The sequence below is a fragment of the Rhagoletis zephyria genome, unplaced genomic scaffold, assembly GCF_001687245.7.
Source record: "Rhagoletis zephyria isolate East Lansing unplaced genomic scaffold, Rhagoletis_zephyria_1.1 Rzeph_scaffold_00118, whole genome shotgun sequence".
NCBI lineage: Eukaryota > Metazoa > Arthropoda > Insecta > Diptera > Tephritidae > Rhagoletis > Rhagoletis zephyria.
The window spans coordinates 274626-301429 of record NW_016157202.1 but is presented as its reverse complement, the minus strand read 5'-3'; the positions used below and the strand labels follow the sequence as shown (position 1 = coordinate 301429).

The following is a 26804-nucleotide window of genomic DNA, read 5'->3' as shown; positions in this document are numbered from 1 at the left end:
CCGATCCCGTACTTTTCAATGTTACTGTCTCGCTCACCATATTTCAGGCGGAAGTCTTCCCAATCGAAGTCTGTGTTCGCGAATGTCATCGTAGAAGGCAAATGAGGCCAGGATAAATATTACGTCGGACATTGAGGCAGCGTTAAAGGCCTTAGAGACTTTTAAAACGGCATCAAGGCTTGCAAACTCTTGAACCACCTGCGAGCCCACAATAGCGTCACGCATGAAGGGTTTGAAGGCAACGAAAGGGCTGACTGTCTCGCAAAGCGTGAAGCCCAAATGCGTTTGCATGGTCCCTAGCCTTTCTGTGGTACATCTAAAGGATACACTGCAGACCTACTTAGGAGCTAGCTGGGAATAATCTCAAATTGCTGCCACTGGAGGAAGTCAAAGGGAATAAGACAATCAAGGATATGCAAAAATCTTTCCAGCAGGAACTTCAAAAGACACCTTGAACTTAGAACTCTTACTGGCAATCTGACAGCACACTGCAAATTAACGTACGGTTTTAATTAAATGGATCTTTCTGTAGAGACTGGTGAAAGAAACCCCAGAGTATATTCTATGTGCCTGTCCACGAAGCATGAATCGTAGATTGATACACCTTGGAGAACGATTGTCTTCTCCATCTAAAATTTGGAACATGGCCTCATCCAAAGTGCTGAGCTTTTTAAATAGCATAAGGTTGGAGTGATTACAATTTTGATTTAGCACAATATATCTTCTTAGGTCTCAGCGCGGGTATCTTCGTTGTGATAATAATAATATCGTCACTAGACACGAATAAAGAGCTCGGAAAAATTCTTTGGGGAGTTCTGGCGAATACTGTTGCACTCGAAAATATAGTTGACCGCGGATATAAGTTTATGGGCCTTTCTTCGCTGTCAAAGAGGTTAACGCGGCTTTATTGGCCGTCACCTATGTTAAGAGTCTTTGTTCGCCGAATTTTTTTACGCCTCTTTTTCAAATTTTGAGCTCCCGTCTTTATTCGTATCTAGTGACGATATGTATATATGTGTAAAGAGACATATGTACCCATGGATAAGTCTGTACAGTAAAATGAATCGTTATACGCAGTTAATTTGTTTTTATTAATCTAGTTGTGTTTTAGTTTTACTAAATGGTATGTTAGCTATGTTTTTAAAAAATTTGACATTGAAAACAAATATTAAAACTCAAAAAAATGTTTGGTAGGTTTTAGTTGGTTATGGTTTGGTAGGAAAAAAAATTTGTCTGTGGCAACGCTGTGCGATTAGTAGTAAATTTTATTCCCCGGATCCTTTTGTACTCTTCACACTCATGAAGATATATTTATGCTAGAATATGATGTAAATTCTTTACCTTTATGGTGTATGATTTGAGCCAATACCAATACGAAAACTTGTATACCACTGGCATAATATATATGCCGAAAATCAGTAAAAAAAATTTACGGTAGGTGTAAATAATGCACGAAAAAGCGGTATAACCTTTACACTGAATCGAAATAAACTGTTCAAAAACTGCGCTTAGAAATGGCATATTTTTTATATTGAAAATGTATATCACGGCGATGCAGAAAATACACAAAATATTTTGGTGTTTTTTTGACTTTTGTGCTACTTGAGTAGTCATTAAAAAAGAACCGGGATCCCGTTGAAATTTCAAGGAAATTGGGCGTTAGAATTTTAGGCTCAGCGAACTTTCCACGGCATGCATTTCTATTCTATTTATAGGAAGGGTAAAGGAATGGTAAATAAATACAAGGGTATTATAACTTTATTCACATAACGGTTGTTTGTAACAGACAAAACGAATCGAGATAGATATAGACAAATGTGCACATAAATGATCAGAATGAAAAGAGAAATCGATTAAGCGGTGACTGTCTGTCCGTCCGTCCTTCTGTGCATACGCTAACTCGAGTAAAAATTTAGATATCTTAACGAAACTTGGTACGTGCACTTCTTTAGGACGTAGGACGGATGGCATTGAAAATAGGCAAAATCGGACAATAACCACGCCTACCTCCCATATAACGGTAATTTTCAGAAATACGAAAACTGCGATATTTTAGTAACTACTGAAGATTATTCACTCACTTATGGTTACATGTATATATCTTGGTAACACCTGTAGCCATTTCTTCCAAACTTGGCACAGTTGTTAGCCTTGCTACAGCATCACAATGGCTGAAAATTTTTAAAATCGGACAATAACCACACCCACATCCCATATAATGGTAGTTTGGATATACGAAATCTTCGATAAATCAGTAAATATTAAAGCTAATTTATTCAAAATTTATGCTTGCAACAATTCTTTACCAAGAAATACGTTTCTGATAAAATTTTGAAAAATGAGCGTGGCACCGCCCACTTATGATCACATATATGTATCTCGGTAACCGTTCTACCAATTTGTACCAAACTCGGTATGTGTATTGTGCTTGCCACATAAAAGCAAAACGTTGAAAATTATTGAAATCGGACTAAAATTGAGGCCCCTTTTCATATAACGGTAAATTTCAGAAATACTTGAAACTTCAATATTTCGAAATTTAAGGACGCTAATTAACTCAAAATTGATACACCCCGGTTTACCATGTAGCAGTAGCTCTCGGAAAGGTGGAAATCATATATTTAATACTTGCGCCGGGTATTTAATGTTATTTAATGTTATTATTTACTTAAACTTTCTTACTTGTTCTAATTGAATTACAGAAAGTTTGAATTGAAATATATTATATTTTCCTCTTAATGTGATTACATGCTAACAAAGTTTGTATCATCGGAAACCATCGATATATCGATGTTTTTCTGGCAATGTATTTTAGCATCGATTTTAATTTTTCCGTTGCTTCGAAACATCGATGTATCGATGTTACTCCCAAAAATTTGCATCCATACTACTAATGCTCGGAAATTTGAAACATTTGTTTTAAATTTGAGTGTAATCCTTTGATTACACGTGCATGTGAAAGTTATTCGCTTGGACCCAAGAACTAAAAATCATTGTACAATAATTAAACCGGACCCAAGTTTCTCAAGAAGGAGCCTCAAACATTCTTTTTTGTTTGTTCATATAAAGTAGTTGATCAAAATATACGTATATGGGAAAGGCATATTTATCTGTTCAAAAGAACACCACTAATATTTCCTGCAAACACACATCGATTTACATCTTTTGTCTCGCTTCCGACTCAGAATAGTTTTCGTACAAAATTACGCAAAAAAGCTCGTTCGTTTTTGGGCATGCCATTGTTACGAATTTCGAAAATACGATTCTGATTGCAGCATACCATTTCTTCGATTCGTAACGAAATCCGAATACGAAAGAGTTGCGGAATAGGGGTGTATATTTAATAAATGCGCCGGGTATATAAAGTTCGGTTTCGCCCGAACCTATACTTCTTGTTTTATTTTGTTTGCTTGCTTGCTTTATTTTATTTCTTGAGATTTTTGTACATACAGTTTGCGGTCGCGGCAACACGTTTGTATAAAGCTCGTTTTTGAAGGAAAATTAGTTGGAGAGCCTTTCCATATTAGAGTAAAATTATGTATTATTTAAACTCAAAATATATATTTCAATACATTATTTTACAGTCAGTTACTGTTTCTCAATAAAATGTATGTAAAATGCTTGTCTCTTCTCAACATCTATTTCTTTGAAGTCGCCATATAATTTGTGCTTTGATTTTTCTCCAAAAATTTCTCTCAACATCTTAGTAAAATCCTTGAGAGAATGTGGGTAGTAAGATAGGCGAAAGTCGCTGCTTAGATTGTTTGCTACAATCTGGTAGTCCATTGTGACCATAGCAGGTTTTCCGCAGTAGAAAAGCACTGATGTTTTAATGTCAGCTGTATGTCTTGTCTGAAATTAAATAAGCAAAACGTATTAACAGTTATAATATGAAGAGGTTTAATATGCAAAAGTTAAATGAAAAACCGTAAAAAACTTATTTTGTATTTCGAACAGGGTCAAAACCTATTGTTTGACTATTTTCAACGCTAAGCAGTTTGCAACTGCTGCGACTTAATAGCGCGTTTACATTAGACAATGTTGTCAAAACAATAAAGAAATACGTATTAGTTGTGTACATTTTAGATACAATTTTGTAAAAAAAAGCACAAATTATATCGAAATACCACTTGTGGATAAAAATATAGTCATATTTTTCCTACTTTATACAAGTAAATGCGTGGTGTTTGTTAAAACCGAAAGACTTTTGATGTGTATACATCTTTGGTTTCGGTAGGGGTAAAATTTTCCAAGCTGTAACGCATAGTCCAGCAGAAAATTTCGAAGCAAATTGCAAAAAAACGTACAGAAATGCATCTTAAAAAATGTTTGGGAACTGCAAAAAAGAACGTTCGGAAATGCATCACCAAAGATATTTTTTCGAATAACGGAATGACAAAAAAATCATCAAGTGCACCCTGCGAATTTGCAACCTTATGCATGCATTTCCTTTTGTAGCACTGCGCCTACAAATGCACAAACGCTGCAGCGGAAAAGAAAGGAACTACGCAATGCGCCAGTGGCACGGTTGTTTCCAAATTTCCAAATTGTGTATTGCGGCAGAAATTTTTTAATTTCCTTAGAAGCACCCTATGTTTACTTGCTACTTCAAATGGTTGCATATATTTAGGCATATGCAGAGTAAGAGGAAATGCAGTACAAATGCTTATTACTTCCAATTATAAAACTCCGCGCATGCATGCGGCTTTGTACCTATGTATATGGATACATACTTAAGTTTGTGTGTACATACACATGCACGAACTCATTTGTTGTAAGTGGTTTTGATATTCGTAGCATGGTTTTAGGCATAAGTTTAGTAGTCTATTGAAAAAAAATGAAAAATTGAATTGAAAAAAAAAATTATTTTAACAGGGACCGTTGAGAACTTACATGAACATACATGAATATATGTATATATACATATGTATGGATGATCTAATAGGTTCCGTGCAAAATCCTGTAAAAATGTCTTACAACAGAATCATTCTCTGAGGTGAGAGTATAAAGCGTGAGTAACAGCAAAAAGTACGGGAACAAAAAAAGCATCGGGTGAAATCTTGCAACTTCATTCTGTACACAACTCTCCAAAAATCGCTCTCATTTACATGATTTTGGAGTACGGGATCATTTTTCCTGTAACTTCCGCAGGTTCGTGTAAAAACCTGTAAGTTCAAAGATTGTACAAAGAGAAGACGAGAGCACGAGGAAATGCCGAACAAATGAATTTAGCTTCCCATTTTGCAAACAAAGGTTGATATGTTATATGTATTCATGACTTTAATGTAAACCTAGCGATAGATGAACTAGAACCATAGATTATATTCCTAAAAGTAAAAATAAATTAAAGAATATTTACGAATAGAAATACTCAAACTACAAGCTCAAAAACAGTAATTGATGCGGTGTTTTCAAGATATTTTCACGCCCTTGAGTAAATAAAAGTATCATATTTTATTAATCATACCGATAATTTCATGTATTAAAAGAATTAAAATTGAAAATTAATAATAAAAATTAAATCAGCAAAATGAATAAAATTAAGTGAAATTATTGTTCAATTTCTAACCTAACCTACAACTGATTTGTCTAATAATAGGTTTACATATAAAATGATTATCCTAATTTTCGAGCTTAACTAATTTCTAATTAGAAAATTTAATAATGTATATTTTATCCTCCAAATGAACTTTTTCTAATCATGAAGCGAAATTCCCTACAGTAAGTGTTGCCGTGCGCGCAAAACGAAAACGCTGCACACAACCCAAAAGTACGCCTCGGGGACCAAATGGTGAAAAACTGCAAAAAGGTTTATTACTGTATATACTGTGATTAAAATGCCTTTCTTTATGCCCTTACAACAAAAAACGAGATGTCATATGTGTTAAAATTACAATCAGGGCTGCCACTGACGAAAAAAAATATTTACCATCCACTTGAAAAAAATCTACCAAATCTGGGAAATATCTACCAATAACTTTTTTTATACTTATTTTAACAAAAACCATAGTTTTGTTATTTTTTTATTTATTTTAATTGAAACTATAGTTTTTTTTTGTTTTTTTTTAGTTATTCCAATAAGAATTGAAATTGTTTTTAAGGACTTTTTATTTAACTAGTTATACGGTATTTGAATTATATTATTTGTTGGCATATTCTCAGTTTCCTTCAACCAAAAGCGGAAGTGATGAAACCAAAGGCAACAATGAAACTTCATTATTTGAAAAATTTCAACTCGAGTTGTTATAGACAAATACTGTGACTTAAAAAAGTGATTTTTTATGTAATGTTCGCAATATTTTTCGAGTAAAATTTTTTTATTGCTATATTTTTATTGCTATAACTAAATCTAAAAAAAATCGGGGATTCAAACTATATACAACATATACAAAAATTCCAAAACATTTCGTCTAAATTTCGAATTTTTTAGAACAATTTAAGGTATGGAGTTTTAAAGCAAATACTATTTGAGTATAGCCAACAATGTGCTGCTTCAAATTCCCGTTAGTTTTATTTTTATTTTTTTTCCATAAATAAAAAATGGCGTTGATTTATTTTTATTTTGTGAACAATCATAAGGCGTAATTACATATGTACCTGTCCATTTTTTCTTTATATTTAAATAATCATTCAAAATATTTAGGCAATCAAAATTCCAGTAAAATTAGTTTTGAATGGAGCGCGATATGTTCGCCATATATCGATATACATTTATTATAAAGATAATTACGTATAATAAATCGGGAACGGAAAGTTCATCAAAAATCTACCAAAATGAGAAAAAATTTACCTTTTTACCAACCCAAATTTTTTCTACCAATTTTGGTAACAATTTACCAAAGTGGCAACCCTGATTACAATTCCATTTTTATTGGGGTGTTGGCACCATTAGGGCACACAAGGGGTGGGTTTTGGGGTTCAAACCCTCCTAAAGCTAATAACCTCAAATACAAACTGAATCTTAAAGCTTAGAATCCAGCTCTCAAGAAAAATCACAAGAAATATTTTATTTATTTTATTTATTTTTTATTATTATATATTTATATTGAAGAAATAAATATACGAGAATTTTTTTCTTGAGAGCTGCAAACTGATTTAAGAAATTTTGATTGAAGAAAATTTCCATTTGTTGTGCGTCATTTTATATGAATTTAAGTTTAACTACGAATGAAAACATTGTCCTAAAAATATGCAGTGCATACTCACTTACTGTTGTTTTTACACTTTGCTGCCTTAAAGAGTTTTCTACTGATACGTATGTACTTAACAAGGATTCGAAGACTTAATTTGCCAACTTCGAATTCGTTCCACCAAAATTAGCTACATAATAAAAATACAAGTTCTGTTAATTTTTTCGGCATTCGAAATATTAAAAAAAATGAGGCGGTCGTGAAAAATTACCATCTCTATCGTAAACTAGAAATCGAGGAAAATGAACATTAAAATTGCTTTTTAAAATTTTGTATTACTTTTGAAAGTTTAGCACATCCTGTGTTTCTAGAACTTTCTAGTTGAATATCAGCAACTGAAGATGACACCACGCGCGTGTTGAAACAATTGTTTTGGAAAATAAACGATAAAGCGACAAAAGGGTGTTTTGTTTTAACTCATTCTAGTTCAATTCTCATATACAAATTTAAGAATACCGTTAATGTTTTCATGATCCAATGATCGGACCTAACAAAATTACGGGACGACGCTTGGAGTACTCGATAAAAAAAAAGAATTATTGAAATCGGTTCACGTGGTCCAAAGTTATGCGGTAGCATAATACATAAAAATAGAAAAAATATTCCTACGAATTGATAACATCCCCCTTTTTTGAAGTCGGTTAAAAACGTTTGAGTTCTTTGATAATTTTATTTAAATAAAGTGCAATTTATGAAACATGCATATTTATTTATTACATACATACTGTACATAAAACTTGCATAAATGTATTTTAGAGAGCATACTATCTGAAGCGAATTTTCAGTATTTTCTGGTGATATATCTCTAAATATATTCCCGGGTGCGCCCCTGGTTGGCACAGAAAAGTTTAGTTCACTTTAATGAACGAACTAATGATCTAGTTCAATTAATTTTAGAATTTTATAATTAGAGCTGGCCCATTCGCTCTTTAGTTCAAAAGTTCTCCAAGCCTAGTATATATCTACTCGTTTATTGTATTATTGGCGTACTGAGTGTCATACCTACATATTTAGGGGATTCCCTTAAGCTCGTAAAGTCTTTATTCTTCTTCTTCTTATTTCGCGCTTTAACCGCCTAAGCGATTTTTCCCGAGTCCAACAAAGCACGCCGGTCGTTTTTTTTCTGTGCCAACTGACGACATTTGGAAATGGCAAGTGAAGCCAAGTCCTTCTCCACTTGGCCTTTCCATTGCAGTGGGGTCTTCCCTCTTCCTCTGCTACAACCAGCGGGTTCCGAGTTGAATACTTTTAGAGCTGGAGCATCGGTGTCCATTTGAACGACAAGCCAAGCCAGCGGACCCGCTGTATTTTAATTCGCTGCACTATGTGCATGTCGTTGTCACCAATGCGTAAAAGCCCGTAAATTTTCCGAAAAATCTTTCTTTCGAATACTCCAACAGCCGCCTCATCGGATGTTGTCATTGTCCATGCTTCTGCGCCATATACCAGCACAGGCAAGGTGAGTGACTTCCTGTACTCCTGAATTGCCTACTCAGTCCAAAGTAGCACTTGTTGGCAAGAGTGATTCTGCGTTGGATTTCAATGCTGACATTATTATCGGTGTTAATGCTGGTTCCCAAGTAAACGAAATTCTCTACTTTCTCTAAATTAAATACTACTGCCAACAGTGGCGTGAGTGCCAATGCGCGAATATGCTGACTTTGTTTGTTTGATAACAGGAGATACTTCGTCTTGTCCTCATTTATCACCAGACCCATTCGCTTTTATTCCTTATCCAACTTGGAAAAGGCAGAACAGACTTCGCGTTTTTGTTCCCGATGATGTCGATGTCATCGCCATAACCCAGAAATCGCACGCTCTTGTAGTAAATTGTTCCTGAGAAGTTCAGTTCTTCAGCTCTTATAATCTTCTCCAACATCAGAAAAAAGAAGTCACATGAAAGGGAGTCGCCCTGTCTGAAACCCCGTTTGACGGCGAACGGCTTGGAGAGGTCGTACGGAGCTGGTAGTATTGCTCAACGTCATTTAAGACAGCCGTATCAGTTTGGCTGGGATGCCAAATTCACATATAGCGGCGTATAGGCAACTCCTTTAGGTGCTGTCGAAATCTGTTTTAAAGTCGACAAATAAGTGGCGAGTGTCGATCCTTTTCTCGCAGGGCTTTTCCAGGATTTGGCGTATTGTGAATACCTGGTATATGGTGGATTTTCCAGGCCTAAAGCCACACTGATAAGGCACAATAAGTTCACTGACGGTGGACTTCAGTCTTTCACACAACACGCTCGATAAGACTTGTAACCTATGCTCGGGAGGCTGATCCTGCGGTAGTTGGCGCGAATGGCGTGGTCGTCTTTCCTGTGGATTGGGCAGAGCACATCGTCAGGCATGCTTTTATCTGACAATGTTCTGCAAAAGAGTTGATGCATGCACCTTATAAACTCCTGGCCACCGTACTTGAATAGCTCAGCTGGCAGGCTGTCAGCTCCATAAACTTTGTTGTTTTTCTGCCGCGTTATTGCTATTTATACCTCGTCATAGTCAGGCGGAGGAACATTGACTACGTCGTCATAGACTGTGGGCTCCGGTTCTTCTTCTCCACCACTTTCCGTGCTACCATTCAGTAGGGTGGAAAGGTGTGTCCTCCATAATTTAAGTACGTTCTGAACATCGGTATCTAGATCGCCATTGTTGTTCTTACAGGAGTATGCCCTGGTCTTAAAACCTTTCGTAAGTCGCCTAGCTAGCTCTCTGGTAAAATTTTCGGGCATTCTTCCTGTCTACCAGCATTTCAAGGTCTTCCCGAACGTAGCGTGGCCCTGTAGGCGGCATTTTTTTCCCCTGTAGCTTCCTGATACTCCTCATCGTACTAGTTGTTCTTTCGGGCTTGCTGAAATCCGACTACTTCTTCGGCGGCGGTACTTAATGAGCGGGAAATGTAGTTGCACTGCTCGCATATGTCGGCTTGTTGAAGGGTGTTCTCAGAGAGCAGGTGTGAGAGTCCAGTGGCGATTGCATTGGCTGTCTGTTGTGATGACAGCTTTTCGACGTTAAGCTTTCCTTGCATATTTGGCGCAAATTTTTTACTGCGTAAGGTCTAAAACTGTGTAAAGCTCGTAAGTTTAAGAGGCTTTTATGGGAATGCCCCCTTTGTGAAAAGGTGTGAAAACTGTAAATAGGTGCGTAAAGTGACTGTTTGACAGATCATGCATTATTTTGTGAAGCAGTTTTTGTTCCGCAGTATTTTCCAAAACATCCCGCCATCTTGTCTGTATCACTCTTAGCTATAAAAGTATTAAAAATGGCGAAAATTAGCAGAAATCCTTAGTCAATACAGTAAGTGGATGAAATTCAATAATTTTATTCGCTTATTATTTTTTTCATACAATTTCATTATTTTTATCATACATTTTAGTATATACAGGGTGACCCAGAACTCAACTTCAAGCCGAAACGGGGTGACAGGATTAATGTAACCATCATGAGAAAAATCAGAAAAATAATCTATCCCATGCAGTTTGAAAATTATGGGCATTTAAGCAAAACCTATAAATTTGGTCAAACTGTAACCATTTTTCGGTTATTTTGGTTAATTTTTATTATTTTTGTTCATTTAAACTTTGGGACCTTAACCCTAAATAACATTTCTAGAACCTAAGTTAAAAATAATGACACAATTGCCCCAAGTTTTCTAGAATTAAGACTATTTGTTAAACTGTGAATTTAAAATTTGTATAATTTGTCGACTTTGAAAGGCCCTACTTTAAAAACAATGTACTAAAGTATTTTGCAAGTGCCATTAAGAGTTCGCGCACTTAATCAGGATCGTAAAATGGTACAACACTTGTTAGTTTCATACTAAAAAAAAAAACGAGTAAAAAAATAAAAACCTTAAGTAACCCGATTTTTGCTAACCCATTTTACTCAGTTCAAATGTTGAGAGATATGGATAGTGGACATGTTTGCCGTAAGCGAGCGAGACAGATAGTGACGCCACGCAGTGAGACGGAGATGCGTCGTTTAATCGCATGCGAATGAAACAGAGACAGTCGCCATACCAAGCAAATGGCTACGCTACCAGTCTGACGCTGTAACGGCAACACTGCAGTTAGTACGTTTCGCTCATTCGCTTGTGTTGATTTAGTACTGACAACTTTGACTTTTTGTACTTGGATTTTTGTGAATTGGACTTGTTGATTACATACCGGCAACTTTGGNTCGCATGCGAATGAAACAGAGACAGTCGCCATACCAAGCAAATGGCTACGCTACCAGTCTGACGCTGTAACGGCAACACTGCAGTTAGTACGTTTCGCTCATTCGCTTGTGTTGATTTAGTACTGACAACTTTGACTTTTTGTACTTGGATTTTTGTGAATTGGACTTGTTGATTACATACCGGCAACTTTGGCTTCTCTCTTTTGGAATTGGACTTTTGTGTTGGCATCCTTGTTATCTACCATGCCTACGCGCCACCTTCACAAGAATTTGCGAACATGCACCTCATTTATGGAGAATGCAGATGCAACGCAAGTGCCGCCGCTAGACTTTATCGGGAAAGATATCCAAATTTAGAGCGCTATCCGGATCACCGCGTGATTGTTAATGTGCACCGTTTACTCACAGAGGGCGGCCATTTCCCGAATCAAATACGGGCTGGAGGTAGAGCTCGCTTTCCTTACGAGGAAGAAGTGTTGCAAGAGGTCGCAAATGACCCAAGTATTTCCGTTCGTGGAATTGAAGAAAGAACGGGAATACCCAAAAGCACAGCACATCGTACTTTACAAAGAGCCGAAATGCACCCGTTTCACGTACAACGAGTTCAAAGACTTCTTCCTCGAGATTATCCTGAAAGGATTTCATTTTGTAGAACAATGCTACAGACGCATAATGAAAATCCCCAATTCATCCAAAAAATTCTCTGGTCAGATGAATCTACATTTAAAAAAGTTATTTACATAAACTTACACAATTTTCACGAGTGGCATGTGGCGAATCCACATTTAATGCGAGAAGACAGATATCGCTTTAAAGTAAACCTATTGGTAAAATTATTGGGCATTTAGATCTGCCTGAGAACTTGAATGGCACGAATTACCTACATTTTTTACGAGAAAATTTACCAACATTGTTAGAGGACATACCACTACCAGATCGTCGCCACATGTGGTATCAACAAGATGGCTGCCCAGCGCATTACGCAGTGCAAGTAAGAGATTTCCTTGACCAGGAATATCCGGGAAGGTGGATTGGACGTTCAGGCACTATCTCGTGGCCAGCCCGCTCCCCAGATTAAAATCCCCTGTTTTTTTATTGGGGCGTTCTCAAAGAAAAAGTTTATTCAAAGCCTATTGAGAGCATAGCCGAGCTGCGTGAACTAATTTCTCAAGCTGCTGAGGACATCCACTCTCGAGGATATGCCCGGCTAATAAGTAGATCTTTTTTAAGAAGATTTAGGGCGTGTATTGAGGCTGATGGTAAACAATTTGAACATTTATTGTAATAAAAAATGTTATCTCCCTATCTGACTTTTATTCTAATAAACCTAAATTAAACTAGGTCAAGATTTGTCATTATTTTATTAAATTTACTTACTTTTGTTGGCTTTGGTAAAAGTGGCGTCACTATCTGTCTCGCTCCCTCAGGGCAAACATGTCCACTATCCATCTCTCTCATTACTTTGCCGTAAAAATTAAGAACCTACCAAGAGCTTGTGCGAATAAAAAACATTTGTACTGAGTAAAACGGGATAGCAAAAATCAGGTTACTTGAGGTTTTTATTTTTTTACTCGTTTTTTTAGTATGAAACTAACAAGTATTGTACCATTTTACAATCCTGATTAAATACGCGATTACATCGACATCATCGGTAATAAAAGCCGCGAAGGCTGTTCTGCCTTTTCCAAGTTGGATAGGGAAGCAAAGCGAATGGGTCTGGTGGAAAACGAGGACAAGACGAAGCATCTTCTGTCATCAAACAAACAGTCAGCACTTCGCGCCTTGGCACCCACGTCGCTGTTGACAGTTACAATTTCGAGAAAGTAGAGAATTTTGTTTACTTGGGAACCAGCAATAACACCGATAATAATGTCAGCATTGAAATCCAACGCAGAATCACTCTTGCCAACAAGTGCTACTTTGGACTGAGTAGGCAATTCAGGAGAAAAGTCCTCTCTCTACGTACGAAAACCGCGCTCTATAAGTCACTCATTACGCCCGTGCTGGTATATGGCGCAGAAGCATGGACAATGGCAACAACCGATGAGGCGGCTTTTGGAGTGTTTGAGAGAAAGATTTTGCGGAAGATTTACGGGCCTTTACGCGTTGGCGACGGCGAGTACCGCAGACGATGGAACGATAAGCTGTGAGCTTTACAACGACATGGATATGGTACAGCGAATTAAAATACAGCGGCTCCGCTGCAGCGCGCTGGCTTGGACATGTCGTTCGAATGGACACCGACGCTCTAGCTCTGAAAGTACTCAACTCGGAATCCGCAGGTGGTAGCACAGGAAGAGGGAGGCGCCCACTGCGATGGAAAGATCAGGTGGAGAAGGACTTGGCTTCACTTGGCGTTTCCAATTGGCGTAGAGGGGAAACGACTGGCGTGCTTTGCTGAACTCGGCCAAAATCGCTTAGGCGGTTACAGCGCCAAAAAAGAAGAGAAGAAGAAGAAGATTAAATGCGCGAACTTTTAATGGCACTTGCCAAGGCACTTTAGTACATTTTTTTAAAGGAGGGCCTATCAAAGTCGACAAATTATAAAAATTTTAAATTCATAGTGTAACAAATAGTCTTAGTTCTAGAAAAATTGGGACAATTGTGTCATTATTTTTGACTTAGGTTCTAGAAATGTTATTTAGGGTTAAGGTTTCAAAGTTTAAATGAACAAAAATAATAAAAATTAACCACAATAACCGAAAAATGGTTACAGTTTGACCAAATTTCTAGGTTTTTCTTAAATGCCCATCATTTTCAAACTGCATGGGATAGCTTTTTTTTATTTTTTTCTCATGATGTTTCCAATCAATCTTGTCACCCCGTTTCGGATTGAGGTTGAGTTCTGGGACACCCTGCATATATAGTTCACCAGGGCACAAGTTAAAATGCGAAGGCCCACAGTGCTGCCCTTCCATATAATATGTGGGCAAAAATAGAATTGTGGACGGATTTAAATGAAAATTCGCTTCTTACTAAAATTGAGGACGCTAAATTCAAAAATGCCATTGGTTTTTGGATCAGTTTCATTTTTTCACTGTAAATGCAGTTTGAAGTTGAAAATTTTGTTTTTTGTGGCTTGGCATAGGTATAGTTCGTTCTATTTTCAAAAGTGAGGTGTCAAATGGCAGTGCTTGGCCTGTAGATGTGCAATAAAGTTTTTTGTATTTTTGAAAAGCGTTTCCATCTGTTACAAATTTCATTAAAATTATTTAATAAGTTAAATGAATTAGATATTACAATATGGGTATCAACTTAACTAGATTTGAAAATACTTTACCTCTAAATGACACGTAGAAGGGTTGCCACATATTTAAAAAATCGAATTCACTTTAATTAAGGGAATAAGGTGAATGAAATATGTATTGTCGTCAACCCGCTTGCGAATTTAACGCAAGTAACGTTGTCAGAAAANTAACTAGATTTGAAAATACTTTACCTCTAAATGACACGTAGAAGGGTTGCCACATATTTAAAAAATCGAATTCACTTTAATTAAGGGAATAAGGTGAATGAAATATGTATTGTCGTCAACCCGCTTGCGAATTTAACGCAAGTAACGTTGTCAGAAAAAAGGCGCATACACAAATTTAGTCCAATGACGTATTACTTGGTTTATTTCTAAAAATGTAAAGTCTTTTTACAAAAATATAATTGACAATACTTTAGGAGTTACTTACCGCAGTGTTTCCTTTACTCGATTCCTTTGGTTGACGACTGACTTTGAGATTGACTTGCGCCAGCAGATCAACCAAATTATGGCAGCGGTAAATGAGCGAAAGACACATTGCGGTATGTATGTACACAAAAACCTAACATTAATTTGTGCATACATATTTACAATGGCAGAACTCCGCGACAAACAACTCCAATGCTTTGCCTACTTGCATGTACATATGTATACGAACAGAAAAACCAAACGAAATAGACAATACTGCATTGACCGTATCTATTGCGAGGACATACATATACATACGTGCATGCAAAGAGTTAGCGGCAAATTAAATACATGGGATACATAGATGATACTCAGTAACAAACATGTGTACATGTGTATCTCTAATAAATGAGAGTAACATATGTATGTATGTAAAGTATTTGAAATATAAATGAGAAAATCGAAATGGAATATATGAAAATGGAATACAAAAATGAAGTACATGAAATTGAAATTATGTTAAAGGCAGGAGTTCCCAACATCCCTACCCCCGTGAATCAGCCCGATTCACTACCTTCGACATCCAGAACAGCCAATTTGGAGACGGCGCGTCGCTTCTATCCACCGGAAGTAAGTACGTCAGCTCGTCTGACCTCACCATCTGCTCCCGCATACAAGCGTTCCAACTTACCTCGGCACCATTCCCGGCGAGGTACATTGGGATCGCATATAAAGACGAGGTCAGCTATCTGCAGAGGTTTTGCCCTCTGGCACCACTTAACCCGGCATGTCAATGTGGGAAGGTATTCCGCTATCCATCGTTTCCAAAAATGGTCCCTTAGTTGTCGGGCCAGACGCCACTGTTATCGCAGAAGGCACGTCTTCTCCAGAACTTCGTTGGCAATCGGAGTTTGCGGTGTGTTGGCTTCACCTAGAACGAAGTCATTAGGAGCCAGCGGCTGCTCATGGTTGGCATCGATGGGCAAGTGCGTCAGCGGCCGAGAATTCGCTATATTTTCCGCCTCGATGAGGAAACAGTTCAGCGTGTGCTCCCGGGGCGACGTTTTCTTCAAAGTGTGTCGTAGTACCCTCTTGACCCTCCTCAGCGTTGGTCGTCTTGCCGTGGCGAGGGGGCTTAAATGGTGTCATGGTATAATTCACAGTGTGAATTGTATCATGCCTCCATGAACTAAGAGGGAAGCCTGGTATTGAAGCCTTCGGCAATATTCCTTAACAATCCAAGCTGGAGTGTTGTTTTTATTGCTGGAGGTGGAAATGGCAGGATTACCGTACCAACACTACCCAAGCCAAGGTGTGTAGGCAACCGTGCCGATGGATGAATGGCCAGCGGGTAGTAAAAAATGGCTGGTCGCGTACGGTCCCCTCCGATGCCCGGGCAAGGTCGGTTGTAAGAAGTGCCTTCTCTACGCATCCCGGCTCTGCGGACGAGCGACTAACCCTTTCCGGACTACTCGTGGGACCACATATGGAAGAACAAACAAAAAACAAACAACAAACAAACCAAAAACAGCAACATGAACAGCGTACCAACGAAGAAGGGGACGACGTAACGCTGTCAGAGGAGGAGCAGCTCCTCAAATCCCCAAAGAGAGGTAAGATGGTTGCAAGTACTCCTGGTGGCGCCAGCCATAGTACCCCAGTTGTACAAGCGCCAGAAACCAGCAGGGTGGAAGATGCCAGACAAAGTATCACCACTCTGCAAATAGTCAAAAATAGCACCGGTAGTGCCTGCCGTAGTACTCCGGACGAGCAACCAACAACCAGCAAATCGGCGGCCGTTGCAGGCAGCAATCCCGCCTCTAAGAAAAGGAAACCCTCGGGCGTGGTCATGAGACAGATGTACCAGAAGGCGCTGTATATGTTAAATAAAATTGACAAAAATGCAGCGGCCGGTACGGTACATGAGCGTGACGAGGAAGACAAGGCAAAATACATGCAAATAGTGGAAGAGTACGAAAAGTTACAGAAAGGTCGTGCAGCCACAATCGAGCCAACCGAAGCAAAGAAACGGAACCGCTCTCATAATGAAGGCGGCCAAGGGGCCATTGCAAAGAAGGCTAAGCAAGGAGGTGATGCGGAGTCCGCCGCACCCGCGAAGCATCGCTATTTTAGTGACGTCGCCAGAGATCACCTACAGGCGGCGATAATAGATGAAAATAGCAAGACACCGCTGGCAGTGCAGCAAAAATGGGTGGAGATTGATGTGAGGCTGTCGAGCCTCGTAATGAACTACGTACTCGACAACCCCGAAGGTCCTCACCCAGAGTTCGACTCGTCGGAATCCCTACGGGGATACCGGGTAGTCAAGTGCGCGAGCCAGTTCTCCCTGGATTTCCTTGCTGGATGCGTCGCTAAGATCAGCGACACTTTTGTCGGCTTGAAGCTCAAGCTGAATCCAGCTAAGGACATTCCAAGGAGACCACGTGCGCGCATTTGGCTGCCTCCGATGGGTGAACCAGGCGAAAAGTTGCTGCGGTGTCTTAAGCTACATAATAAAGACATACCGGCGATCGAGGAATGGGAGCTTATAAAGGTTGAAGAGCCAAGAAGGCCTACAAATAAGCCCATTCTGCTAGCTATTTGCGCAGAATCACTGGACGCCGTAGAGAAGGCTGACTATCGACTCTGCTTCGGTATCCGTAAGGCTAGAGTGCGGGTATTCCTCGGAGAGGTTAGCCCGGTAGAAGAAGATCCCGGGGTTGATGGAGCTGGTGAGCTTCTCATGGGTGTGAAGTTGATAGATGACCCTGAACCGGAAACTTAAAGTAGCCCAAATAAATCTGCAGCACTCCAAATGTGCTACAGATAATCTAGTTGTCCTTCTCAGTGAGGAGGATATAGACATTAGCCTAATTTAAGAGCCCTGGGTCAAGCACGATACAGTCATGGGACTAAACATAAATAATTATAAACTCTACTATAAGAGCGAGGTGGGTAAACCGCGGGCGTGTATTCTTATGAAGAACGGTATAAATGCATTCCTTTGATCTAATTTCAGCACATCAGATACAACAATGGTTAAGGTAGAGGTAATACACCCACATTCATATTCCCGAGTTCAAACCGGTTTCCTGGATGGGAGGAGGTGCTGGATCTAACCCTGTTGTCAGAGAACGACAGCGTGTCTGTAGAAGAGTGGAGAGTATCTGATAGGCCTTCAATGTCTGATCACCGTCTGATCCTCTTTAATCTGCACGGAATTTCCAACACCCCCTCGAAATACAGGAACCCCCACAGGACAAATTGGGAAAGATATAGTAACACACTTAAGCGTAAACTAAGTAAGCTCCCACTAAATACAACTGTCACTACAGTTGAGGATCTTGATAATAGAGTAAATAAACTAGAAGAGGTTATGAAGAAAGCCTTTGAAAGATCAACTCCAGTTAGTACAGCAAGAAAGAAATCCCCACCCTGGTGGAATGGGGATCTCAGAGCCCAAAGAGACAAAATAAGGAAAATCTTCAGTGATTGCTTTAGAACTAAAAACTGGGCGCCTTATAAAAGCGCCATAAGATCTTATAAAAAGGAATTGAGAAAATCTAAAACTAAATCCTGGCAATCTTACTGCTCTTCTATAGAGAACTCTAAAGACTCAGCCAGGCTCTGCAAAATCCTATCCAAAGAACACACAAATATCACACTCATTAAAGGAGAAAACGGGGTGTGGACGAACACAGCTAGTGATTCTCTAAACACGTTAGTCAAGGTCCATTTCCCGGGATGTATTCGACATCCACCCACATCAAGGTCAATTGAACCTGGTTCAACTAGCAGTATACTGTTGAACTCGATCGTGAGCAGGGAAAAGATTATCTACGCTATTAACAGCTTCTCTCCCTTCAAATCCCCTGGACCAGATGGCGTAATCCCAGCAATGCTCCAGAGAGTGAAGGAAGAGATGGCACCGTTACTTGAGACTATTTTTAAGGCTACTATCACCTTGTGCTACATTCCTGAAAAGCTGGAGAAGGGTAAAAGTCGTGTTCATACCCAAGCCAGGAAGGAAAAACCTCGAAATAGCAAAAGATTTTAGACCCCTAAGCCCTTACCTCCTTTGTGCTCAAAACAATGGAAAGGCTTCTCGACATTTACATAAGATCGCTGTTAGGTGAAGCGACACTCTCAACAGCACAACATGCATACATCAAAGGCAGATCCACTGAATCTGCTTTACATGAACTGGTGAGCCTAATAGAAAGATCGTTGCACTTTAAACAATATACTCTGGCGGCATTTCTTGACATCGAGGGCGCATTTAATAACATTGACGTTGACACCATCATAGACTCTTTGATAGATATTGGTGTTGACGACAGTGTTTGTAGATGGATACGATCGATGCTAGTCAATAGAATCATTCAGGCAACAAATGGGGCTAGCTCTATTATACATCATGTGAACAGGGGCACTCCACAGGGCGGAGTGCTCTCACCACTGCTATGGGTGATAGCCCTGAACGGTATATTGCTAGAACTCAATAGAGGGGGAGTCAAAGTTGTGGCGTATACGGATGATGTTGTAATAGCAGCCACAGGTCCATTCCTCTCTACCGTTAGCGAAATCCTTGAAGGAACCCTGGGAAGGCTGCATGCCTGGGCTACGAGAAGCGGCCTAAATGTGAACCCAGCCAAGACAGAACTTATCCTATTTACAAACAGACACAAACTACCACAATTCAAGCTACCATCGCTAGACGGCAAGGCGCTCTCATTGACCCCCAGCGCAAAGTATCTTGGAGTCGTGCTGGATAACAAACTTAACTGGAAAGCCAATGTCGAATTCCGTAGACAGAAGGCCTACATAGCATACTACACTTGTCAGAGAATCTTCAGTAGAAACTGGGGACTAAATCCTAAACTTGTGATGTGGATGTATACCGCGATCATAAGACCAATTCTAACATACGGCGCCTTAGTTTGGTGGCCCGGCCTAAGCAGACAATATAATGTCAGCAAGCTAAGAAGCATACAAAGGGCAGCAAGCGCAGGAGTAACAGGCGCACTAAGATCCTGCCCGGCAGAAGCTTTAAACGCCATCCTCAATTTAATTCCTATTGATCTCCACCTGAAAGAAGTGGCTATGAAATCGGCGGTCAGACTCAGAGAGTCGGGCCTTTGGAGGACTAGACACTTCGGACATGGGTTGATCATAAATCAAATGCAATTAAATAGGACGACAGATTATATCGTAGGCAATTTGGACTTCAGCTGTAACGTGCAAGTGCTATTCCCATCCAGAAGGGACTGGAGAAGAGACCGAGTGGCCTACCGAGAGAAGATCTCTCTATACACCAATGGATCCAAGATGGATTGCGGTGTGGGAGCAGGTGTCTACTCCAAGGAACTCGGCGTGGCTCTGTCTCTACGGTTGGGAAATAATACAAGCATCTTCCAAGCGGAAGTCCTAGGGATCCTAGAAGCCTGCAAAATCCTAGGCAATAGAGTTGGACACAGCGGTAAAGCAACAATATACTCTGACAGCCAGGCGGCGCTATTGGCAATAGCGTCACCGGTTACCAAATCCAAGCTAGTTGGGGAATGCAAAGTAATATTGCGCTCAGTGTCTCAGTCAAATACCGTCTCTCTTGTCTGGGTTCCCGGACATAGGAACATAGAAGGCAATGAGAAGGCGGATGAGTTGGCGAAGGCAGGAGCCGGTTTGGATGAATCCCAGGCAGTGGCATTGGGTTGCCCTCTTGGAGTAGTCCAAAGAGAGATTACTACGCATTTCCTTGAACTGGCTAGACGCAGGTGGTCAGATATACAGACTTGCAAGATAGCGAGAAAACTATGGCCTGACTATAATAGGGCGAAAACCTTGGACCTGCTAAGCAGGTCAAGGCCAGAGGTATTTAGAATTTTAGCAACCATCACGGGCCACTGGCCCATAGGCAAACATGCGGCAAAAATAGGTCTACCCCATAATATGATTTGCCGCAGCTGTCAACTAGAAGATAGCGAAGAAAGTGTCCAGCATTTACTGTGTGAATGTCCAGGCCTTTCGAACATTAGACACAAGACGTTAGGAAAACATCTAGTAGCAGAACTAACCGACCTATCAGGAGCTACCATTAGCGAAATCGGCAGATTCATTAGACAGTGGAAATGGTTCGACCTAGCAACATAGGAAGTGCATAGACAAGATATTTATCCCCCGCGAGAAGTGCATCAAAATGGCGCAATACTGCGCTGATTGTATCCCAGGCAGCGACCAGGAAGCACTGCAACCAACCAACCAACCCTCTTGACACACTGCAACAACCGTTCCCAAGCGCCCCCCTCTGCCGGGTAGAAAAGCGAGTTAAAAATCCACTCTACGCCCCATTGCGATAGCTCACTCTGCAGGCGATCGCAATCGAATACTTCACTGACTGAAGTGCTTTGCTTCCAATACAGCACCGACGAAGTTCTTCCCATTGTCGGACCTCATACGTACGGGAACGCCGCGACGATTTATAAAGTTTCGCATTGCGACTATACATGAGTCAGTGCTGAGGTCATGGGCCAACTCCAAATGTACGGCCCTGACGGCGCGAAAAATCGGTCCAAAGTAATCAAGGCCCGTATAGCTGAACGGCCTGATATGGGGAGTTAGCCTTTCAATTGGAATCGGACCCATCAATGGTGGAACGGCGTGGATTTTCTTTAGGCGGCATAGGGTGCATTTGGCGATTACACTGCGCAGCAAACTTCTGAGGCGTGGTACCCAGTAACTGCGACGTATCTCGCAAATAGTGGCTTCCAGATTTTGATTATGCATTTTGATGTGATAGTGCATGGTGACCATATTTGTGAAATCATGCCTTGGGGGCAGTAAGGTTGGTCGTCTCGTTCATATTGGGAGGCAGCTGGCAGCATCTACGCGTCCTCGTACACGAAGAACACCATCTTCGTCAATATAAGGCGAAATTTGAATAAGCGAACTGGTGCGTGGTAAGTCCTGCCCGCTTTTGATCCACTGAAACTCCTCGGCGTATTCACCACGCTGAACAAGACGGCACAAACAAAGCTTAGCAGTCTCGACTTCTTTGGCTGTCAGCCCATAGCATCCGTCTGGCGGCGGCAAATGTCAATGAATCTTAGGAGCATGCTGTCGTCCTCAGCAGTTTGCTGAATGAAGAAAATCGGTTGTAATCTAAAATTGTAAAACTTACGATCGCAAGGGCGAATTTAGGGCGAAGTTCCTTGACAGCTTCCTCATGATGATTGTATTTGAAGCCCTCTCCCGGCCAAGCCTGCTCTTTTCGGACCAACGTGCAGATGAGCTGAAGTCGACAAAGTTATTAGCTCGAGTGGCCTCATCGGAGATATTGTCCTCGGTAGTTAGCCATATCCCATTTGCGATAGAAGTTGCGGCTAATATCGCGGAGATCCGATGCTGCACAAATGGCTTATAGCGCCTATGTTCACTGAGAAGCCACTCGATTACTGTTTTGGAGTCACTCCAAATGATGCAGTCATCAATGTCAAAGGAGTGCTCCTCCCGGACGCAGCTCATCAAACGCGTACCCAGCACGCCTGACTGAAGCTACAATCGAGGCACCGTCAATGACTTCATCGGCGCGTATTTGGTTTTTGCGCAGATAAATGCGACTTCCACCTCACCGACGGCATTGGTTGACCTCCAGTAGGCCACCGCAGCAAAGGCATCCTCGCTAGCGTCGACGAAGACATGCTTTAGGTTTGCCGTTTCGAAAATAGTACCGAGGAACGACATATTCGGCGACCGTTGGCAGTTGCTTACGCCATCCTTCCCAAGCGGCGTTTACGTTTTTTGGCAATGGTTCATCCCTCCGGATGTCATGCTTCCACACTTGAGGATCTTAGTGCTCACTATAAAAATGTTCAGAAATCCCAGCGGGTCGAAGATTGACATGACCACGCTGAGTAGTTTCCGCATCGTCGGACGGCGGACTCCGTTCAATACGTTGGAGTCTACGTTGCTGAACTTCAGTTTAAATCCAAAGGTGTCGGTCGATGCCTGCCAAAACAAACCGAGAACTCTGTACACCAGTACTCCTTCCTTGTTGGCTATTTGACGGGTAGCTCCGTCACCGGCAAGGGCTACTGACACTCTTGACGAGTTTGACGCGAAATTGCATAGATCGAAACTGGCCATCTTGTGTATTGCTCGGACTTGTTTCGTGATGTCATCTGCTTCTTCCTCTGTGTCGAAGCTATCGACATAAGGGTAGTCCAGTATCGATTTCACGGCTCGGGCAGCACCACTGACTTTGTTGCAATACTCTAACGCGTTGATCGTCTTCACATAGTTGGTAGCGCAAGGAGAACATGCTGCTCCAAAGGTCATTACGCGCATCTCATACACCTCGGGTTGTCTGGGGGCATCACTATTGCCTCACGTTGAACCAGCACCTGGTGGAACATCTCTTTGATGTCACCACACACGCCTATTGCTCCTTCACGAAGGTGGAAGAGTATAGAAGGTAAGGGCCCATATTCCTGTGGACCCTTCATGAGCTTTGAATTGAGGGACACACCGTCCACCTCAGCAGACGTGTCGAACACCATTCGTAGCTTGTCTGGATTGTTGGGATTGCTAACGGCGAAGTGAGGCAAGTACCATGTCCTTGTAGCTGTGCGTCGGGACGCTTCCAGAGCAGATCAGTCTGGTATCTTCCTTCAACGCGGCATATAGTAGACCTCAAGACTTCGCGAGCATGAATATCATCCTCATTCTCGATGGCAGGTGCAGCTCGAACCCCAAAGATTTCCGTCTCGAAGTATTCGGCAACCACATTGTGTAGAGACAGGTCAGTGTGGCAGTTAACGAATAAACATGATGGCAATATCGGATAAGAGTTGGTTGTTGGTCCAAACACAACCCATCCCAACTCAGTATTCGCGGCGAACGGCCCACACTTGTCTAGCTACATTGTGGTTGACGGCAAACCAAGGTGGCAGTGGTCGAGTCCGATTAACAGCTTTGGCTTGACTTGCGCGTATGGCTGAACTATCAGCTTATTTAAATGTCTTTCATGGCAACGTAAATCGGCTTTACTCAGGGTCTGAGAGGGAAGCTGCAGGTTTGAAACGCCATAGACCCTTCGTAGGTTATGTTTCTTTTGCATATGGCACCGCTCACGAGTAAGTCCACCACCACGGCTGGCTCTTGGGTGGCACGTCCTCCGAAGGTAGGTTCAAGCATTCAGTCCGGCCACGTAACCAGAGCTCTTCAATTAGTGTGTTCTTAACGCGCTTCTTGTTTCCATGCAGCACGACCGGCAGAATCCGAAATAACAACTTGCTATCGACAACGTTTGCACTGCAACTAAGGACTGCTGCACCCGTATCGCCTTGCGGTTGAATACGCGACGCTGGCTGCGTCTGCGTGCTAATACCTTTACACGGATCGGCAATGGAAACACGTCTGTTGCGATCTCGAAGCGGCAATGACTGGTTTGACGACCCGTCGATAGTGTTTTCAGTTTCGTGTAACAATTTATGATGCACCCGTCGGTGGCACATGGTTTGCGCCGTTATTGAGACACGAAAAACAGATATGACGTCGTTTCACTTCTTCCCACCTCTTCGGCACTGTAAGTTGGATGAACTGGCTACAGTCGGCTGGCTTATGTTGGCCCTGGCAAATAGGGCAGGTTGGATAGCGTTGTGATTCGGCAGCGTGCAGCACAACCCGGCGCTTCAAGTCTCTCGCTGCTTCCCCATCGTAAACCGTGCAGATGACATGCTGAAATGCTGAACCGTTGCATAAGGCTGCAAAGATGATGCGAAAACTGTCTATTCGATACGCTTGCTCATGGGTAACTTTCCAACGAGCTCATCGACGAGCGTTGGATTCGCTAAATACTGCCCTCCGCCACACGCAGAACATAAAAAGGCACAAACGTTGCCCATCTTCATCGCAAATGGTATCAACTTTACCACTGAGCTTTCCGATATCGGAGCAATTTCTCGAACATGGGCTAGCTGGCTTGGAATTAATTGCTCGGGGCGACCGTATCAGAACTTAAGTTGCTCGATGATATTGCCCACATTGTTCGAGTGGATTAGCAGGGATTTAATAGCTTCTCGGGCCTCACCCCTTAAGCTCTTCTGCAGAATTAAGTTGTTTTCAAAACAGCTGTACCCATAGACAGCGGTTGACTCGGTGTAAGCAGTAAAAAATATAGGCCAGTCCTCCGGCTTCCCACTAAACTCTGGCACATCTTGCAATTTTCTTGGCTGTGTTGAAAACTGCACAGGTACGGAACCTACGTTAGCAGGGATTGGCACCGTTGACGAAAGACTGCTAAGAAACGCGTTGTGCGGAGGCAAAGTCGAGCCGGGGTTCATACCATTTGCTGTTGTTACCGCTGAACCATTTGTTGAAGATGTATAAATAGGCGGCGAGAAACGAGTGGCAGTATACATCGGGTAACGTGTAGCGTTATGTGGTGGCAGCAGCGGCTGCACAGCATCTACATTGGTAGCAGCACTCGTTATTATCGGCGATTGCGGCTGGAACTGTGTCATTGGCAGGCTCGATGACGGCAAGGCAGATTCGTTATCGGAACTGTCGCAGGGTGCACTGCCTATGCTTTGCGCATCTGCACGTTGGACTTCGTTTGCTAACTCGTGTTCTCTTACTTTCTGTTGGGCAACCTTCAGGCTGCGTTCAAGCGTGGCGATGCGTTTCTACATANTTTGCACTGCCTATGCTTTGCGCATCTGCACGTTGGACTTCGTTTGCTAACTCGTGTTCTCTTACTTTCGGTTGGGCAACCTTCAGGCTGCGTTCAAGCGTGGCGATGCGTTTCTACATAGCCTAAAGCATCGCTTTCTGTTGGGCGGCAGATGAGGCACGAGTACTAACTCTCTCTGCCCCGGGAGTGTTTGGCAAATCAATGCGAAATTCGACGTTTCAGTCCCACATACAAATAATTCCAATAAGAACAGTTACAGTTCACTGCAAAATAAAGAAATTGTCGTCAACCCGCTTGCGAATTTAACGCAAGTAACGTTGTCAGAAAAAAGTAAAGTCTTGTAAATGTAAAGTCTTGTTCCAAAAATATAATTGACAATACTTTAGGAGTTACTGACTGACTTTGAGATTGACTTGCGCCAGCAGATCAACCAAATTATGGCAGCGGTAAATGAGCGTAAGACACATTGCGGTCTTAATACTTCATTCAACTTAAAAAAAATGTAATCTAACTTTTTAACAATCAAATTTTTTAGCAGGTGGCAATTCTTTAAAAAAAATAAACCTTCTATTGTCAACAGGTCAAGCTTTTTAATCTGACATTTCATTTTTGAAAATGGAACGAATCGTGCAGATCTCAAGGCACTGACAATAAATTAGAAGATAATTTTATGCATTAACGAAAAACGCATTACTTCAGCAAGTGCAAAAAATTAGCAGGTTTTAATTTCTTCTTTTGAAAGCTAAAAGCCCGTGCTATTTATTAAAATAATAAAAAATAACCTATTTTTGCATATATTTTTTATTCATTCCATTCAAATTTAGAATTTTTTTGAAATTTTGTTTAAAAAAATAATTTTTTTTTGAACACCGCAAGGACACCTGTGTTTAATTTTATTATGAAATTTTAATTCCTGCAATTCTCTACTATCTATATAGGAACAAGAAACGTTAAACCAACATTTTATATCAAAGAATACATTTTTAGTATTTTTTTCTGTGAAGAGCTTACGCAAGGTTATGCTCTTATTAAAATTCTTAGTATAAAATTTGTCGACTTTAGTGGCTTCCTGGCGGCATATAATTAATTTT

General features: G+C 41.0%; 2 protein-coding genes across 2 annotated transcripts in view; one reads left to right on the top strand and one right to left on the bottom strand.

The window, feature by feature from the left end:
* Nucleotides 1-3405: 3405 nt before the first annotated feature.
* The window catches only part of Gnmt (Glycine N-methyltransferase), a 148013-nt gene continuing 124614 nt past the window's right edge, over nt 3406-26804 (bottom strand). The window contains exon 4 of the mRNA XM_017634978.1: nt 3406-3852. Within this exon, the coding sequence (XP_017490467.1) occupies nt 3589-3852 (264 nt within the window). The 3' untranslated portion in view covers nt 3406-3588. The remainder of the gene's footprint in view (nt 3853-26804) is intronic.
* LOC108378663 (uncharacterized) lies at nt 19124-22700 on the top strand. Its single transcript, XM_017634971.1, has 2 exons — nt 19124-20048; nt 20082-22700. Exons 1-2 carry the CDS (start codon nt 19386-19388, stop codon nt 21171-21173), a joined length of 1755 nt encoding a protein of 584 aa, XP_017490460.1. The 5' UTR covers nt 19124-19385; the 3' UTR covers nt 21174-22700.